Genomic DNA, 15707 nt, shown 5'->3' with positions numbered 1-15707 from the left:
AGTGTCACCTAGATTCCCATAATCCTCCATCTATCCCAGGCCTCTGTAATGAGTGCCTTCCCTCTGGGACTACAACCAGTTTATCCTGTCTATAGCTTGTGTGTTGTCTTCCCCCAGACTGGGAGCTTGGTGAGGGAAGAGACTGTTGTTTACCTTTCTTGGTATCCTCAGTGTTTAGCAAGCACATAGTAGGGGCTTAATAAATGCTTATTGGTTTTGCTTACTTGTTTATCTCTATTTTATTGTGTTTGTTTAAGGAGGGAAGAGTATTATGGTGACTAAATGGTTAAACTGGGTATGGGCTGGGGCAAGTCTTTCAGGCTGGTTTAGACCCTTTTATGCTAATCCCAGTAACCTCATTAACTTTAAGAATGCAATACTTCAAGTATATTATATCAAGGATTCAGGAAAGAAATGACAGATGGAAAAGTAACCTATCTGGTCCTTGGGACTGGTACATGAAATGAACCCAGATGCTACAGGAAGAAGAGAGATGCAAGAAAACTGCAATGCAGAATTGGCAGAGAATAAATCAAGATAACCAGAGGATAAATTGAGGCATTGCTGTCAGCACAGTAGCACTGCTAGTAGGACCACAGAATACCATCTTCCTCCCAAGCCTGCCATGAATAGGACCAATGTAAGACAATGCAAATGGAAATGTCCAACAACCCAGGAAGGACATATGATGCTGAGATTTGAGTGACTTTTGGGGAGGAGCCATCCCTTCTGATCTTGGCTTTGATGGAAGTGGGATGGTGCTCATTAGCTATGGGCACAGTACCCAGAGAAGAGGCTGGACTCAAGCCATGCAAACAGAGGGACTTTGGTCCTCATACCTGCAACAAAAGTCATCAGAAAGTTAGCTACCAGAGTGGAATTATTTGGCTCTAGCGAGGCAGGATTAACATAATTATTGGATAATTCCTTTGTGTTACTTTATAGCCCCAGCCACAATAGAAGATGGTGATAGGGAGAGAGATGTGTGGTCAGCAGGATTCCTGATTGATACCTGATTGTGTTCAATGAAGGCTACACTTTCTAGAGAGGGTCTGGGAACAATACAGATCTGAGAACACAGAATCTTTGAGATGGACCTTAATACAAAATATTTGAGCTGGAAAGAACCTTGGAGACAACCAAAACCCAAGGTTCTTAACCTGGGATCTGTGAACTTGTTTTTTTTTTTTTTTAAATATTTTGATAGGGGACAGCTAGATGGTTCAATGGATTGATAGCCAGGCCTGGAGATAGGAGGTCTTGAGTTTAAATCTGGCCTGTCACTTCCTAGCTGTGTGACTCTGGACAAGTCATTTAACTGCCATTGCCTAAGCCTTACCATTCTCCTGCCTTGAAATCAATACACCGTATTGGAACCAATACACAATATTGATTCTCTAAGACAGAAGGTAAGGGTTTTAAAAATATTTTGAAATTAGTATTTTAATAGAAATTAATAGAAATGGCAATTCTTTGCATTTTATTTTATTCATTTGAAAACATTCTTCAGAGAAGGGATCCATAGATTTCACCAGACTTCTCAAAGGGCCCAGAACAAACAAGATGAAAACCCCCTGATTTAGGCCAACATCCTCATTTGATAGAAAAGGAAGGTCACCCAGGAAGTTAGAGGCAGCACCAAGAATAGACTACAGGTCACGACTCCTAGGCTGCTGTGCTTTCCACTAACACAATGTGATATGCTCAAGGCACTTCAAATATAAACGGCGGAGTGGTCCATTGGCTGAAGAGGAGATGCAGAAGCAGCACCTGGTCAGCACTGGAGTTGATGCATATCAATATTGCCCTGGGAATGCTCCTAGACGGTAGTGAGAGCAAATCTTCTCTGAGGTGGTTGAAAAAGATTCTCAGCTGGACAGTCTTCCACGGTCAGGGTTCACTTGGTCTTGTGCAGGTCATCGGGTCCAAATGATGCAGGAAGTAGTTCATGGACTGTCCTGACATCATATGTGCCATCTTCTTTTGTCATGTAGACATACCAATGTTTTCCAAACTAGAGAAGACAAAAGGGACACATGGATTTAGACAGATGACTTCCATTCCCTTGTGATTCCTCCTCACCCAAAAGATGGGTGATATTGGGGACTTACTTAATCTTAGAAGGGTAGAGTAGAGTGTAGGATCCCATACATACTTAACCTCTCACTGACTCGACATTGGGGATTAGTACCAAGTTGAGCCACAGTACATATCCTGCCTCAGATGCTAGCTGTGTGATCCTAGACAAGATTTAGTCAGTATATACCTCAGTTTCTTCCTCGATAAAATGAGTATTTATAAAGATGTGTAAGTATTTTATTTATAAAGATTATAAAGTATTTATAAAGATTTATAAAATCAGTCTTAATGGTCTGTAAAGTCCCTTCTAGCTCTAAATCTATGATCCTATGACCTAGAGCAGTGGTTCCCAAACTTTTTTGGCCTCCCGCCCCCTTTCCAGAACAAATATTACTTAGCCCCTGGAAATTAATTTTTTTAAAAATTTAATAGCAATTAACAGGAAAGATAAATGCACCTGTGGCCATCACCATCCCACTGGATTGCTGCAGCACCCACCAGGGGGTGGTAGTGCGCACTTTGGGAATCACTGACCTAGAGGGTCAGCAGACAGAGATGCATTACAATTCTATTCCAACTTCCTCCATCATCTCCTTCCTCTTTCCTAGCATGTCAGCACACTGACAGAACACATAGAACACCTACAAGGGAAAAAACTCCATGATATCCACAGAACTTTTCTGACAAAGGCTGGTTTAGGTCAGTTCCCTTCTCTACTACATCAACAAAGGCAACCACCCTCTATCATCCTTAAATAAGCCAGCTAAATGCCAATTCTGATTGATGGAATGGTGACACAGTTATGGAACATTTCATTTGAACAGTACAGGAGGAAGGGCTTGGGATTTGGAGTTAGAGGACCCGAGTTCAAGTCCTTATTCTGTTACTTACTAAGTGGCCTTTGATAAGTCCCATTACCTTTTGGATCTCTGTTTCTTTAGCTGCAAAATGAAGAGGCTGGACTAAATTGGCTTCAAGTCCATTCTGGTTCTAAATCTATAATTCTCTGATTGGCTTTCCTCACTTAGATGCTTCTATTAGACTCTCCTACCTACCATGATAATAGGTCACAGGATTCACCTCTTCTGGAGGAATTGGGCTACATGTGGGAAATTTATACTAATGGGGTAGTTATTGAGAACATAAAAATACAAGGAACTTCCAGCATGCATCTGGGTGTCCTCAGAACAATGCCCTTAAATATCTCACAGCAGTTACAGCTGTGGTCATCATCTCAGAGCTGGAAGGGGCTTCAGAGGTAAGTCTAGTCCAGTGGTTCCTAAACTTTTTTGGCCTACCACCCCCTTTCCAGAAAAAATAGTACTTAGCCCCCTGGAAATTAATTAAAAAAAATTTAATAGCAATTAATAGGAAAGATAAATGCACTTGTGGCCATCACTACTTCCCTGGATCGCTACAGCACCCACAAGGGGGCAGTAGCGCCCACTTTGGGAATCACTGGTCTAGTCCAACCCATTTTACAGATGATCTATACCTGAACAAAACTCCTTTTGACCACATTCCCCAAAAAGTAGTCCTTGAAACTCCAACTGGTCTCGTGCTGTCTAACATCAATAACAATTGGAAAGTAAAACCTAGATTGAATCACCTGCCAGCACAGGGAAGAGAAAGGGAAGGGAGGGAGAGAAATTTGATCATATAACTTAGGGAAACTTGTATGGCAATTTGTTATTACATGTAATTGGCAAATATATATATATACATATATTAAAAAATAACGACTGATAACTGGTTACAGTTTAAATAACAAGCTTATCGAATTTGTAAGATGACAAAGCTAGGAGGGTTAACTACTGCAGCAGAGGACAGGATCTTGACAGATTTCTGGACAGACTAAGCTGGATATAAGATGAAATTCTATTTAAAAAAAAAAACAAATGTAAAGGGCTTTGCAAACCCTAGTGTGCTAGATAAAGGACCACTATTATTAGTTTTAGAAGTAATGTACACACATTTCTCTGCCTCCAAGCATGGTTTGCCCTCTCTCCTTACAGGCTTAGCAGGTGAGGAAGCCAGAGGAGCTGAAGTGGTCCACACTGATGTCTTCTTTAGAAAGCCACTTCATTTAGGGAATTCCAGGACCCTGGAAAGCCCTGCCCCCACCTGGAAATGCTGGCTTCCTTTTGTTTCAGCTGAACAGATCTCAGTGTCAGCGATACTGATGGTACAGATGTCAGCTGAACTGATCTCAGCACTCAGATTCATACAAATCAGAGAACAAAATTTCAAAGGCTAAGAGCCTTTAATGAGCCATTATTCTCATTAGATATTCAAACACCAGAATGTTAATGCCAAAAGGAGCCTTATGTCAGAGCTGGAAATAACCTCAAAGCTCGCGGCATTAAAAAAATGAACTCTTTCTCTTCTGCTAGACCTCTCTTATCCTAAATTGCCTGAGAGCATCTCCGGGCAGGTGTTCACATACCTCCTGGTGACTAAGGGGGGTGCGGATACATTCTGATCTGCAGTAAGCATTTTCTACATGCTGTTGTTGAAATCACAGAATTACTGTCAGGCCAAATCTGTCCCCTGGGCTCTTACGGACTGTTTTCAGTAAGGGAATTTTTCCATCTTGCAGGCGGTGCCCCAGGGCCAAACCCAAGCACAGGCAGAGCCAAGATTGAAATGTCAAGTTCCTAACTTAGGATTCTTTCTGTTCTGTATATGAATGATCATTTTTTCCCCAGCGTGGTCTTGTTTCCTTAAGCTTATTCATCTGAACCTTTGTTCTATGTCAGCTATTAATGGGTTCGGAGGGCACAGAGAATAACGGGGTTAAAAAGCAGTGCTGGGCACTGGAGACTTGGAGTTCTCATCTTGCCTCCTTATTATCAGGCTCAAGGCATTGCTCTGCCTCAGTTTCTCCCTCTTTCAAGGGGGTAATAGAACCAAGACACAAATGCAGTTGTTGTTTTTAAATAGCAAAAACACATTAAATGCCAAGGTTTTGCTTCTGAGAGAGAGCAAATGGATTCTGTCCAATCGATCTTGTAGATGTTGAAGGTCATAGAATCCCAGAACCCAAGCACTGGAAGGAACCTCAGAAGGCATTGAGGCCAAACCCCATTTGAGCACAGGGCTGAAATTGGGGAGGGAGCAAGAGCAGGGTTTGTCCCAGGGGATTACCATGGAGAGATCAGTTTTGGGGTCCATTCCTTCTCCTATGTGAGGCTCCAGACCACTGTCAGTCTGGCCCCTTGTCTGACCCCATCCCAAGGTCCCATCACCAAAACCTCCCCTTTCCTGGGACCCATCTTTCCTTTAACTGTAGGATAGGGGGAAGGGATTCTGTGAGGGTTACTCCTCTTTTGGTATGATTGCATCTTTGATAGATTTGATCTTTGTGTCTGGGCTGACGTCATCCCCTCCTCCACCTGTTTTTGTCCAAGGTGAAAGAATTCCTAGGTATGGCTCAGACTGAGACCTCATTCTTGACAAATGTGCATCTTCTCTCTGTCTGAAGAATCCTATGGATCTACTCTCAGGCTGATACAATGGATGGAGTACTGGGGCCAGGAGTCAGAAAGACCCCTCTTCCCGGGTTCAAAGCTAGTCTCAGGGGCACCTAGGTGGCTCAGTGGAGAGAGTCATGGCCTGAAGACAGGAGGTTCTGGGTTCAAATCTGACCTCAGACACTACCTAGCTCTGTGATCCTGCACAAGTCATTTAACTCCAATTGACTACCCCCTACCATTCTTCTGCCTTGTGTGTAGTTAGAATATCTTGAATCTCTAAAACTACATTACCCAAACTTCCTTTCTGTATTAACTAGAATGCTTTTCCCTTTGTCCACTTTTGCATGGTCACATTTGTATAGAATTTGCTGTAACTCCTCACTCTTTTGCTCTCATGAGTGGGCTGAATAGCTAGGTCTCTTACTTTAATTATTATTAATAAACTTTTAAAAATGTAATAGTTATTGAATATTAATTTAAAAATCCACACTTGGAATCAGTACAAAGTATTGATTCTAGATGGGTTGGTTTTTTTTCTGGCCTCAGGCATTTGCTGTGTGACCCTGGACAAGCCACTTGACCCTATTTGCCTCCGTTTCCTCATCTGCAAAGTGTGCTGGAAAAGAAAATGGCCAACCACTCCAGTATCTCTGCCAAGAAAGTCTCAAATGGAATCATTAAAAACATCTGAACAACAACAACAACAAACCTACTATCTCTTAGGGCATCCCTATCCCACTTCTGGACATCAGGAACGTTCTCCTTACTTTGAGCCGAAATCCATCACTTGCAACTTCTACTCATCACTCCTCATTCTGCCTTCTTTGGGTAAGCAGATTTCCTCTTCCTCTTGACTGTATGTCCGATGTTTGAAGATGGTAACTTTCTTCTCTTTTTTAAGCTAACCACATTTATAAGTATTTATTTATTTTTTTAAACCCTTAACTTCTATGTATTGGCTCCTTGGTAGAAGAGTGGTAAGGGTGGGCAATGGGGGTCAAATGACTTGCCCAGGGTTACACAGCTGGGAAGTGTCTGAGGCCAGATTTGAACCCAGGACCGCCCATCTCTAGGTCTGACATTCTAATTTCTGTTTGTTTGTTTGTTTGTTTTAAACCCTTAACTTCTGTGTATTGGCTCCTAGGTGGAAGAGTGGTAAGGGTGGGCAATGGGGGTCAAGTGACTTGCCCAGGGTCACACAGCTGGGAAGTGTCTGAGGCCAGATTTGAACCAAGGACCTCCTGTCTCTAGGCCTGACTCTCAATCCACTGAGCTACCCAGCTGCCCCTCAAGCTAACCACATTTAGATAGATCCTTCAGTGTTAAAAGATCCATGTTTGAGTCCTTTCCCCATTCTGCTTGTTCTTTCCTGAAACTGATCCAATTTATTCATGTCCTTTCTACAGTGGATTGTACCTGGACACTGCTCAAACTGGGTTCTGGCCAGGGCAGTGAACAGAAGAACTATCACTTCTCTTTTTCTGGATATTAGACTTTCATAAACACTGCCTATGCTCCTATTAGCTGTTTTGGTTGCCTTGCCTAACTTTTTCTAAAACTCTTACCTTCTGTTTTAGTATCAGTTCTAATACAGAAGAACTACAAAAGGTAGGCATTTGGGATTAAGTGACTTGCCCAGGATCACACAGCTAGGAAGTGTCTCAGGTAAGATTTGAACCCAGGACCTCCAGACTCCAGCTCTGCTTCTCTATCCATTGTGCTAGCTCACTGCTACATGTTTGTTTGTTTTTTTTAACCCTTACCTTCCATCTTAGAATCAATACTTGATTTTTTTTTTAATTTTTAAACCCTTAACTTCTGTGTATTGACTTATAGATGGAAGATTGGTAAGGGTAGGCAATGGGGGTCAAGTGACTTGCCCAGGGTCACATAGCTGGGAAGTGACAATACTTGGTTTTAAGGCAGAAGAGCAGTAAGGGCTAGGCAATGGGGGTCAAGTGACTTGCCCAGAGTCACCCAGCTAGGAAGTGTCTGAGGCCATATCTAAACCCAGGACCTCCCATCTCTGGCCGTGGCTCTGAATCCACTGAGTGACCTAGCCACCCCCTATATGCCCTTTTTGAAAGAAAAAAAAAAAAGGAAAATGCTTGACAGATATTTTCAAGCCCCAAGGGGTAAAAATTATAGGACTATTCATTTGAAGCTGGAAAGAAACTCTGACATCATCTAATCTCAATCAGGGCAAATATCAAAGGCACAGACATCTTAACTGAATCAATCAACAAACAGAATAAAGTAAATTAATGGATTTTTGTACAACCTCATCATGTATCATGGACAAAGCCTTAAGTCACTTGAAAGGATCATAGGACTTTGGATCATTAGATGAAAAGCAGATAACACCACACAGGGAATGTCTTGTGACTGGATGAGAAGACCTAGTCATACTTCTTTGTATAAAAATAGGCTGACCAAGCAGCAGATGGCTCAGGAGTGAAGGACTCCAGGCTTAGACTTCCAAGAGAGAATCACTCTTGGTATAGGTTTTGTCTGTTTCTGTCTGTCTCTCTTCCATGCCCCTTTCCACTGACCACACCACTAAGAGAAGAGAGACCAATAGAATGTCAAGCATATGGCTGGCAACTGAGAGTTGTTTCAAAGGCAGACATCTGGTCATCTGAGAAAGGAGAGGCTGAGCTCTATTCTTCCACCTCCTGCCTTGGAAGTGACAAAAATCTTAGGGCTGATGTCCTCAGGGAGTCAAAAGGAAAGGGAGGCTTTCCAGTCTCCCACATGGCTGCATTGGCCATGAACACCCGGTTGCGTTGACCATGAACACGTGGTCACGTTGGCTATGAACACCTGGTTATGTTGGCCATGAACACTCGGTCGCATTGGCCATGAACACTTGGTTGTGTTGGCCATGAACACTCGGTCGCATTGGCCATGAACATGTGGTCATGTTGGCCATGAACACCCGGTTGCGTTGGCCATGAACACCCAGTTGCGTTGGCCATGAACATGTGGTCGTGTTGGCCATAAACACCCAGTTATGTTGACCATGAACACTCGGTTGCATTGGCCATGAACACTCGGTCACATTGGCCATGAACACGTGGTCATGTTGGCCATGAACACTCAGTCACGTTGGTCACGAACACCCGGTTGCATTGGCCATGAACATGTGGTCGTGTTGGCCATGAACATGCAGTCACGTTGGTCATGAGCACCCGGTTATGTTGATCATGAACACATGGTCGCATTGGCCATGAACACACAGTTGCCTTTGACAATGCATCCCAACTTGGAGTAGGAATGGACACATAAAGGACAAATATGGGCAAACAGAGACACAGATAGAGAGAGAAAGCTAGCCCCACATGGAAGATGTAGTTTCAAGGAGTATTGCCCCATGAACCATGGAATATTAGATACAAACTCATGAAAGAACTTCCAAGAACAAGTAATTGTGAATTTTCCTCTTTAGTCACAAATGTAGAGAAGCTAGATGCCTCACTAGCAGAAAACCTGAAGTTTATGCCTATTTTCTCCGTTGCCTCTGTATTTGGGGAAGAGTACCACAGATTTTTTTGGAAAGTGTTTTCTGTTCTTACCCTACTATCTTAGTAAGTAAATACTCATTTATGAAAACTAATTGAATGAGCGGTCCTGGGTTTAAATCTGGCCTTAGACACTTCCTAGATGTGTGACCTTGGGCAAGTCACTTAACCCCCATTGCCTAGCCCTTACTGCTTTTCTGCCTTGGAACCAATTCACAGTATTGAGTCTAAGATAGAAGGTAGGGTTATTTTTAAAGAATACTAATTCCAGTGGAATTGCTTATCAGCTCTGGCAAGGGAGGAAAGAGGGAAGGGAAAGAAAATGAATCATGTATACATGGGAAAATATTTAAAAATTTTAAAAAATGTTCACTGAAGTCCAGCAGACTGATGCCAATGGAAGGAAACCAGTGAGGGCTCATGAGTTGGAGTACTAGAAACCTAACTCCTTATTGTTATTCTAGAGCCCTGAGAATAGTAATTAACTGGCTCTCTGAGAGCCCCAAACCATAAACATGAGTTGAGAACATAAGCCCCAGAAGGGGGTGCTACCTGCAGGTAATAAAGCTGAAGCCATGGAAGTTTAAGTGACTTACCCAAGGTTACCTGGGTCAAAGTGTCAGAGAAGGGACTTGAACTCAGGTACTCTGACTTTAAATTCATGACTCTTTCCACAATACCATGCTGCCTACCAGGAGCTCCAAGAGCCACTGTATGGCAGTGGTGGTATTTCCCCATTTCCTTTCTTCCTCCTTCCCACAGATAAAAACACTTCTCAATGATTTGTGTTTCTTTTTTTTTTAAACTCTTACTTTCTGTCTTAGTAACATCTCTAAGATAGAAGGGTGGCAAGGGCTAGGGAATTGGGGTTAAATAACTTGCCCAAAGTCACACAATTAGGAAATGTCTGAGGCTGTGATTTGAACCCAGGATTCCCTGTCTCTAAGTCTGACTCTCAATCCATTGAGTCACCTAGCTGCCCCTGAGACACAAAATTTAAACAGATAAAATTAAAACTAGACAATTTCAAAAGGGAGAATTCATTAACAATAGAGAAGATCCATAAGGGGACAACGAGGTGGTACAGTGGAGTGTGCCAGGGGGTCCAGGGTTCAAATCTGGCTTCAGACACTTCCCAGCTGTGTGACACTGGGCAAGTCACTTGACCCCAATTTCTTAGCTTTTGCCATTCTGTTGTCTTAGAAATGATACTAAAAAACCCAGTGGAATTGTGCATTGGCTATGGGAGGGGGTAGGAGGATAGGAGGGAAAGAATGTGAATCATGTAACCATGGAAACATTTTCTTGATTATTCAATAAAAAAAGAAGGAGGGAAGAAGAAGAAAAAGGAGGAGAGGGAGGAAGAAGGAAAAAGAGGAAGAGAAAGGACTTCCCATAGGAGATGGCACCAGAAAAGTCTTGAATGAAGATAAGGCTTCTAAGAAGAAGAAGTAAAGAGGAGATGCTCTCCAAGTACGGGAGAAGCACTGTGCAAAGGAAGAAATGCAGACAGGAGACAAAGTGCCAGATTAGGGGAACAGCAAATGCAGGGTGCATGGTGAACGCCTGGAAAGGTTGGATGGTGCCATATGGTGCCAGGCTTTGACAAAAGATTCAGTGGTTGTCCTCCTTATTCTCTTCCTGTAACTTGCTGTCAGCTCTGGCTCCTAGTCTGCCCCTACTGAAGGAGGGAAGCCCAGAGGCGTTATCACCCTAGCAGTCGCTCTGAGCTGCCATCGCTCTGAAAAAGAGAAGAGATGCTTTGGGAACTGAAGCTTCTTGAGGGCAGGAACACTTTGTGTTGGTACCCCATCTCCAGCCCAAAGCAGACCTTTTCTAAGTGTCGAGTGGAATTCAATTTGTCCAACTGGAAGACAGATGAGCTACCATTTATACAATCTGGAAGACTCAGAAACAGATGGAACTCACCTCCCGCATTACTTGTCTACAGGCTCCACATGGGGCAATAAAGTCATTCTTCAGGTTACTGGGAAAGCAGAGCACAGAAGCCATCAATTAATTAATGAAGCAACAACAAACTCACTAACATCTTCATCACATCAGCCAGACTGGCCAGTGGCTGCCGGTCCAGGTCATTCTATCTTTTAGCTTTCTTTGAACAAGGGATGCTCACTGGCTAGAATTCTCTCCTTTCTTGGACCTTCTTCCTCACTCCTCAGCAGTTCTTAGCTGCCATTAAAGCACATCTCAAGGGTCCCCTTCTCCACCAAGTTTCTTCTGATGGTGCCTGTGATTAGTACTTGCTGCCTCTGGAAAGAATTTTGTGTATAATATAGCTGGAAGATCTGAGTTCAGATCTTTCCACAGACACTTTTTAGCTGTGTGACCCTAGGCAAGTCCTTTCATCTATAAAATGAGGATGAATAGCACTCATCTCTATGGTTGTGTTGAGGATTAAATGAGAGAATAATGGTTAATTAAGCACTTGGCACAGTTATTATATTTTAGTTATATGTTTATATAATAACTAAATTAAATAATACTATAAATATATAATATATATTTAGTTATATATACATATAACATATACATAATATATGTTAGCTATTATATATTTGGGGTTTCCTTACTTACGGACACATATCTCCCCCACTTCCACTAGAATATAAGGGAAAGGACAGGCAGGTGGCTCAGTGAATAGAGCCAGACCTAGAGATGGAGGGTTCCTGGGTTCAAATCTGGCCTCATCCAAGCTCTATGACCCTAGACAAGTCACTTAAGTGCCATTGCCTAGCCTTTAACACTCTTTTGCCTTAGAATCAGTTTTTAGTATTGATTCTGACAATTCATAAATTGTAGGCAAGTGATAGATATTGGTCAAACCCACAAAGAGGCAAACCTAGGTTTGATGTCAGGAAAAACTTCCTAATAATCAAAACTGCCCAAAAGTTGAATGGGATGCCTTGGGAGGTAGTGGTTTCCTTTCAATGGAGGTTAGCAGGCAAAGGCTAGAAGAATACATCAGTTATCTTAAAAAAAACAAAACAAAATTCTTACCTTCTGTCTTAGAATCAATACTAAGTGTTAGTTTCAAGGCAGAAGAATGGCAAGGGCTAGGCAATGAGGGTTAAGTTAGACTCATACTAGCTGTGTGGCCTTGGGTAAGTCACTTAACTTCAGTTTCTTCATCTGTTAAATAGGAATAATAATAGCACCTACCCTCCCAGGGTTGTTGTGAGGTTCAAGAGAAATAATTGTAAAGTGATTAGCATAATGCCTGGAGCATTGTAAAGTGCTATATAAATATAATTATTATCATTAGTGATTTTCTACTAAATGATGGTTGACGTACAAATATCCTTCATAAGCTAGCTTATTGACATTGATTGCTCACATTTATAAGATATTAAGAGCATAAAGGCCTGTAGATCCCTTGGAATGGGAAGCTAAGATATGAATTTGCAAAAATCAGAGACTGGGGTACCTGGGCATAGGACCCTTGAACAGACTTGTCTATCTGTGTACGGGATGGTGTTTCTGAAAACTTTATTTGGTGATTTTCAATTTTTAAATAAATGGTGGAAAGAAATTAGATCTGCAGTTAAAAGACCTGGTTTTGAGTTCTCACCTTACACATGGGAAAGAGTCAAAGAGAGAAAATGGCTTGCTTTAGACCTCTCCAGAAATTTACTTTGCAATTTATGTTGCATATACTGATTTACCCACCTACCATCCATCCATCATATCTATCTCTCTATCTCTCTCCATCCATCCGTCTCTATCTATCTTATCTATCCATCCATATCTATCTATCTATCTATCTATCTATCTATCTATCTATCTATCTATCCAACTATCTGTCCATCCATCCCATCCATCCATCCATCTATGTACCTATCTATCTATCCAATCTCTTTACAGAATGTAAGCTTCCTGAGAGCAAGGGATATTTCTTTTTCAGTGCCTGGCACATAGTAGGCACTTAACAAATGCATGTTGATTGACAGGTTATATTGCTGGGTCTAGAGAAGCACTAGCCAGTAGCTACAGTGGCTCAGTGATCATTATGACACTCTTCTTTCCTTAAACAAATACAACAGGACAGATAATCAACAAGTAAAGTCAGTAAGCATTTATTAAGCACCTACTATGTGCTAGCCACTAATGCTAAGCCTTGGGGATACAAAGAGACAAAAAACTGTCAAGAAGACCTTAGTTCAAGACTGACCTCAAACACTTCTAAGCTGTGTGATCCTGGGAAAATCATTTAACTGTTTGCCTCAATCTCTTCATCTGTCAAATGAGCCAGAGAAGGAAATAGCAAAACACTTCAGTATATTTTCAAAGAAAATCCCAAATGGGGTCATGAAAAGTCAGACCCAATTGAACAACAATGACAAAATGAGACAATATGAGAAGACGTAGGAGATAGGATGACCCGGATATCTGATAAAAACTGGCTGTGTGACCCTGGACAAGTCACTAAATGGCAAAGTGAAAAGAGAATGTTGGACTTAAGAGTCAGGAAGACCTGAATTCCAACCCTACCTCGGATACTTAGCAGCTGTCCCTGGCCAATTCAACTAACCGCTTTCAGCCTCAGTTTCCTTATATGCAAAGCAAAGGGGCTGGATTAGACAAGCTCTACATTTATGACCCTATGACATAACCTCTCAGGATCCAGGATTATAGGGCAGGGACTGATTTACATGGGGAAAGAACTTTATCCATCGGGACTCCCTTATACCACAGAAAAACCAAAGTCCTCTAGCTAGTAATTTGGACCTTGAGCACAGGCTTTCTGACACTAAAGCCAAAACTTATTTCAGTTCTCTACTCTGCAAGGCTCCAAAGAGGTGGAAGCTAATGATGAGGGCATTCTGCATTGCCTTCACTCTATGCGCAAGCCAGAACAGAATCAATGACTAGACCAATCAGAGCAGAATTTCTGGCTCTGGAAAGCAGGTGCCAACTGAATGCAGATAATAAACAGCTTGAGTGGATCCTGGAGATGTGTGTGGATTTTGTTGAAATAAGGTTGATTTGCTAATCATCGCTAGAACCTCAATAATAACTTGAGCAAATTATTCATGGGGAGGTGAGGGGCGGGTAGAAGGGAGAGTGGGATGTAAACAACCCAGTCTAGCACACCATTATTCTCCCCATGGTTTGGCCTTATTTTCCCAAATATAATTAATTTCTTGGATTTGGTTCTGAAATGGTATTTTTTTTACTCTACTCTCCTACCTTCTGTGAAATGTAATTTGCATCCTGATTCCAGCCCACTGGGACAAAATGTCCCTGGCAAGTCATTATTTGCTCTGGCCTGAGTTATAGAGGATCTGCAGACAAACACAGCAGCATGGCCTAGAGGAGGGGAGTCCATGGAAGAGAGGAAGCAGGACATGCAGATCTCTACCAGCCACTAACAAAGCCCATCCCTCTAGGCAGTAATTGCAGATGGTCAGAATCTATAGGAAGTCACTCAGGTTCTCTGGATCTGGACTTGATGGGGTTGGGGGCTGATAATGGAGGGAGTAGGAGAAAAATATAGGATTATAGAATACTTTTTGAGAAATATTAATTTTGATTTTTTAATTATATATATATATATATATATATATATTTAGGGCAACTAGGTGGCTCAGTGGATAGAGCCAGACCTAGAGGTGGAAGGTCCTGGGATCAAAGCTGGCTCAGCCATTTCCTAATTGTGCAATTCTAGGAAAGTCACTTAACCCCCATTGCATAGCCCTTACCATTCTTCTGCCTTGAAGTCAATACTTAATATAGATTCTAAGACAGAAGGTAAAGGCTTTATGAAAAAAAATAACAGAAACATATAGATTCGTGGTCTTTTGGGAGCTTGGAAGAGAACTCCATGGAAGTAGACCATCCGGTCCATCTCCCTCATTTTACAGATAAGAAAAGGAATGAGAAAGGAAGTCACTTTTTTCAGGTCACAATATTTACCTAGTGGTGGGATAAGGAAAAGAATCCATCTTGTCACCTCCCAATGAAAGACTCTTTCTATTCTCCCCTTCTCTTTTCCTCCCTCCTTCCCTTTCTGTTTCTCCCTTCTTCCCTTCCTTTCTTCCTCTTTTCTTTCCTCCTTCCCTCCTTTTATTCTCTCCTTTTGTTTTTTAAGAAATTGATGCCTACTGTATTTTTAAACATCCATGTCATTCCCTGATGACACTGCTCTTCCATCTCATTGAATCCTCACTTATAAGAAAGAAAAATAGTTAAGGAAACATATCAACAGAGCAACCCTGGATGAAACCTGAAGTATCCCATTTCTCTACCAAGAAGAGGGATATGTGCTTTGTTTACCCCACATTACCTTTTAAGAAGAGAGGGCTTAGAGATGGAAGGGACTTTAGAAACAATCAATTCGCATCATAAGAATTAAAATTGGAAGAGATCATAGGCAGCATCTAGTCCATCCAACCCCTTCGTTGTTGTTGTTTCTACAGATGAAGCAGCTAGAGGCTAGGTGGCTAGATGGATAACAGAGTCAGGCTTGGAGACAATGTATAAAATGTGTTTAAATTCAGCCTCAGACACTTTGTAGCTCTGTGACCCTGGGCAAGTTACTGAACCCCAATTGCCTAAACCTTTCCACTCTTCTGCCTTGGAAGCAATACGTAGTATTGATTTTTTTTTTTTT

The 15707-nt window shown here is 41.9% G+C and overlaps 1 protein-coding gene across 1 annotated transcript in view; it reads right to left on the bottom strand.

The window, feature by feature from the left end:
• Positions 1 to 1471: 1471 nt before the first annotated feature.
• CDA (cytidine deaminase) overlaps positions 1472 to 15707 on the bottom strand; it is a 31788-nt gene continuing 17552 nt past the window's right edge. Inside the window, exons 2-3 of the mRNA XM_044668710.1 lie at positions 11006 to 11070; positions 1472 to 2014 (exon numbers count right to left, since the gene is read on the bottom strand). Coding sequence (XP_044524645.1) covers positions 1898 to 2014; positions 11006 to 11070 — 182 coding nt within the window. The 3' untranslated portion in view covers positions 1472 to 1897. The remainder of the gene's footprint in view (positions 2015 to 11005; positions 11071 to 15707) is intronic.

The sequence above is a fragment of the Gracilinanus agilis genome, chromosome 3, assembly GCF_016433145.1.
Source record: "Gracilinanus agilis isolate LMUSP501 chromosome 3, AgileGrace, whole genome shotgun sequence".
Classification (NCBI taxonomy): Eukaryota; Metazoa; Chordata; class Mammalia; order Didelphimorphia; family Didelphidae; genus Gracilinanus; species Gracilinanus agilis.
The sequence above is the reverse complement of the archived record's forward strand: the minus strand, read 5'-3'. Positions and strand labels throughout refer to the sequence as shown.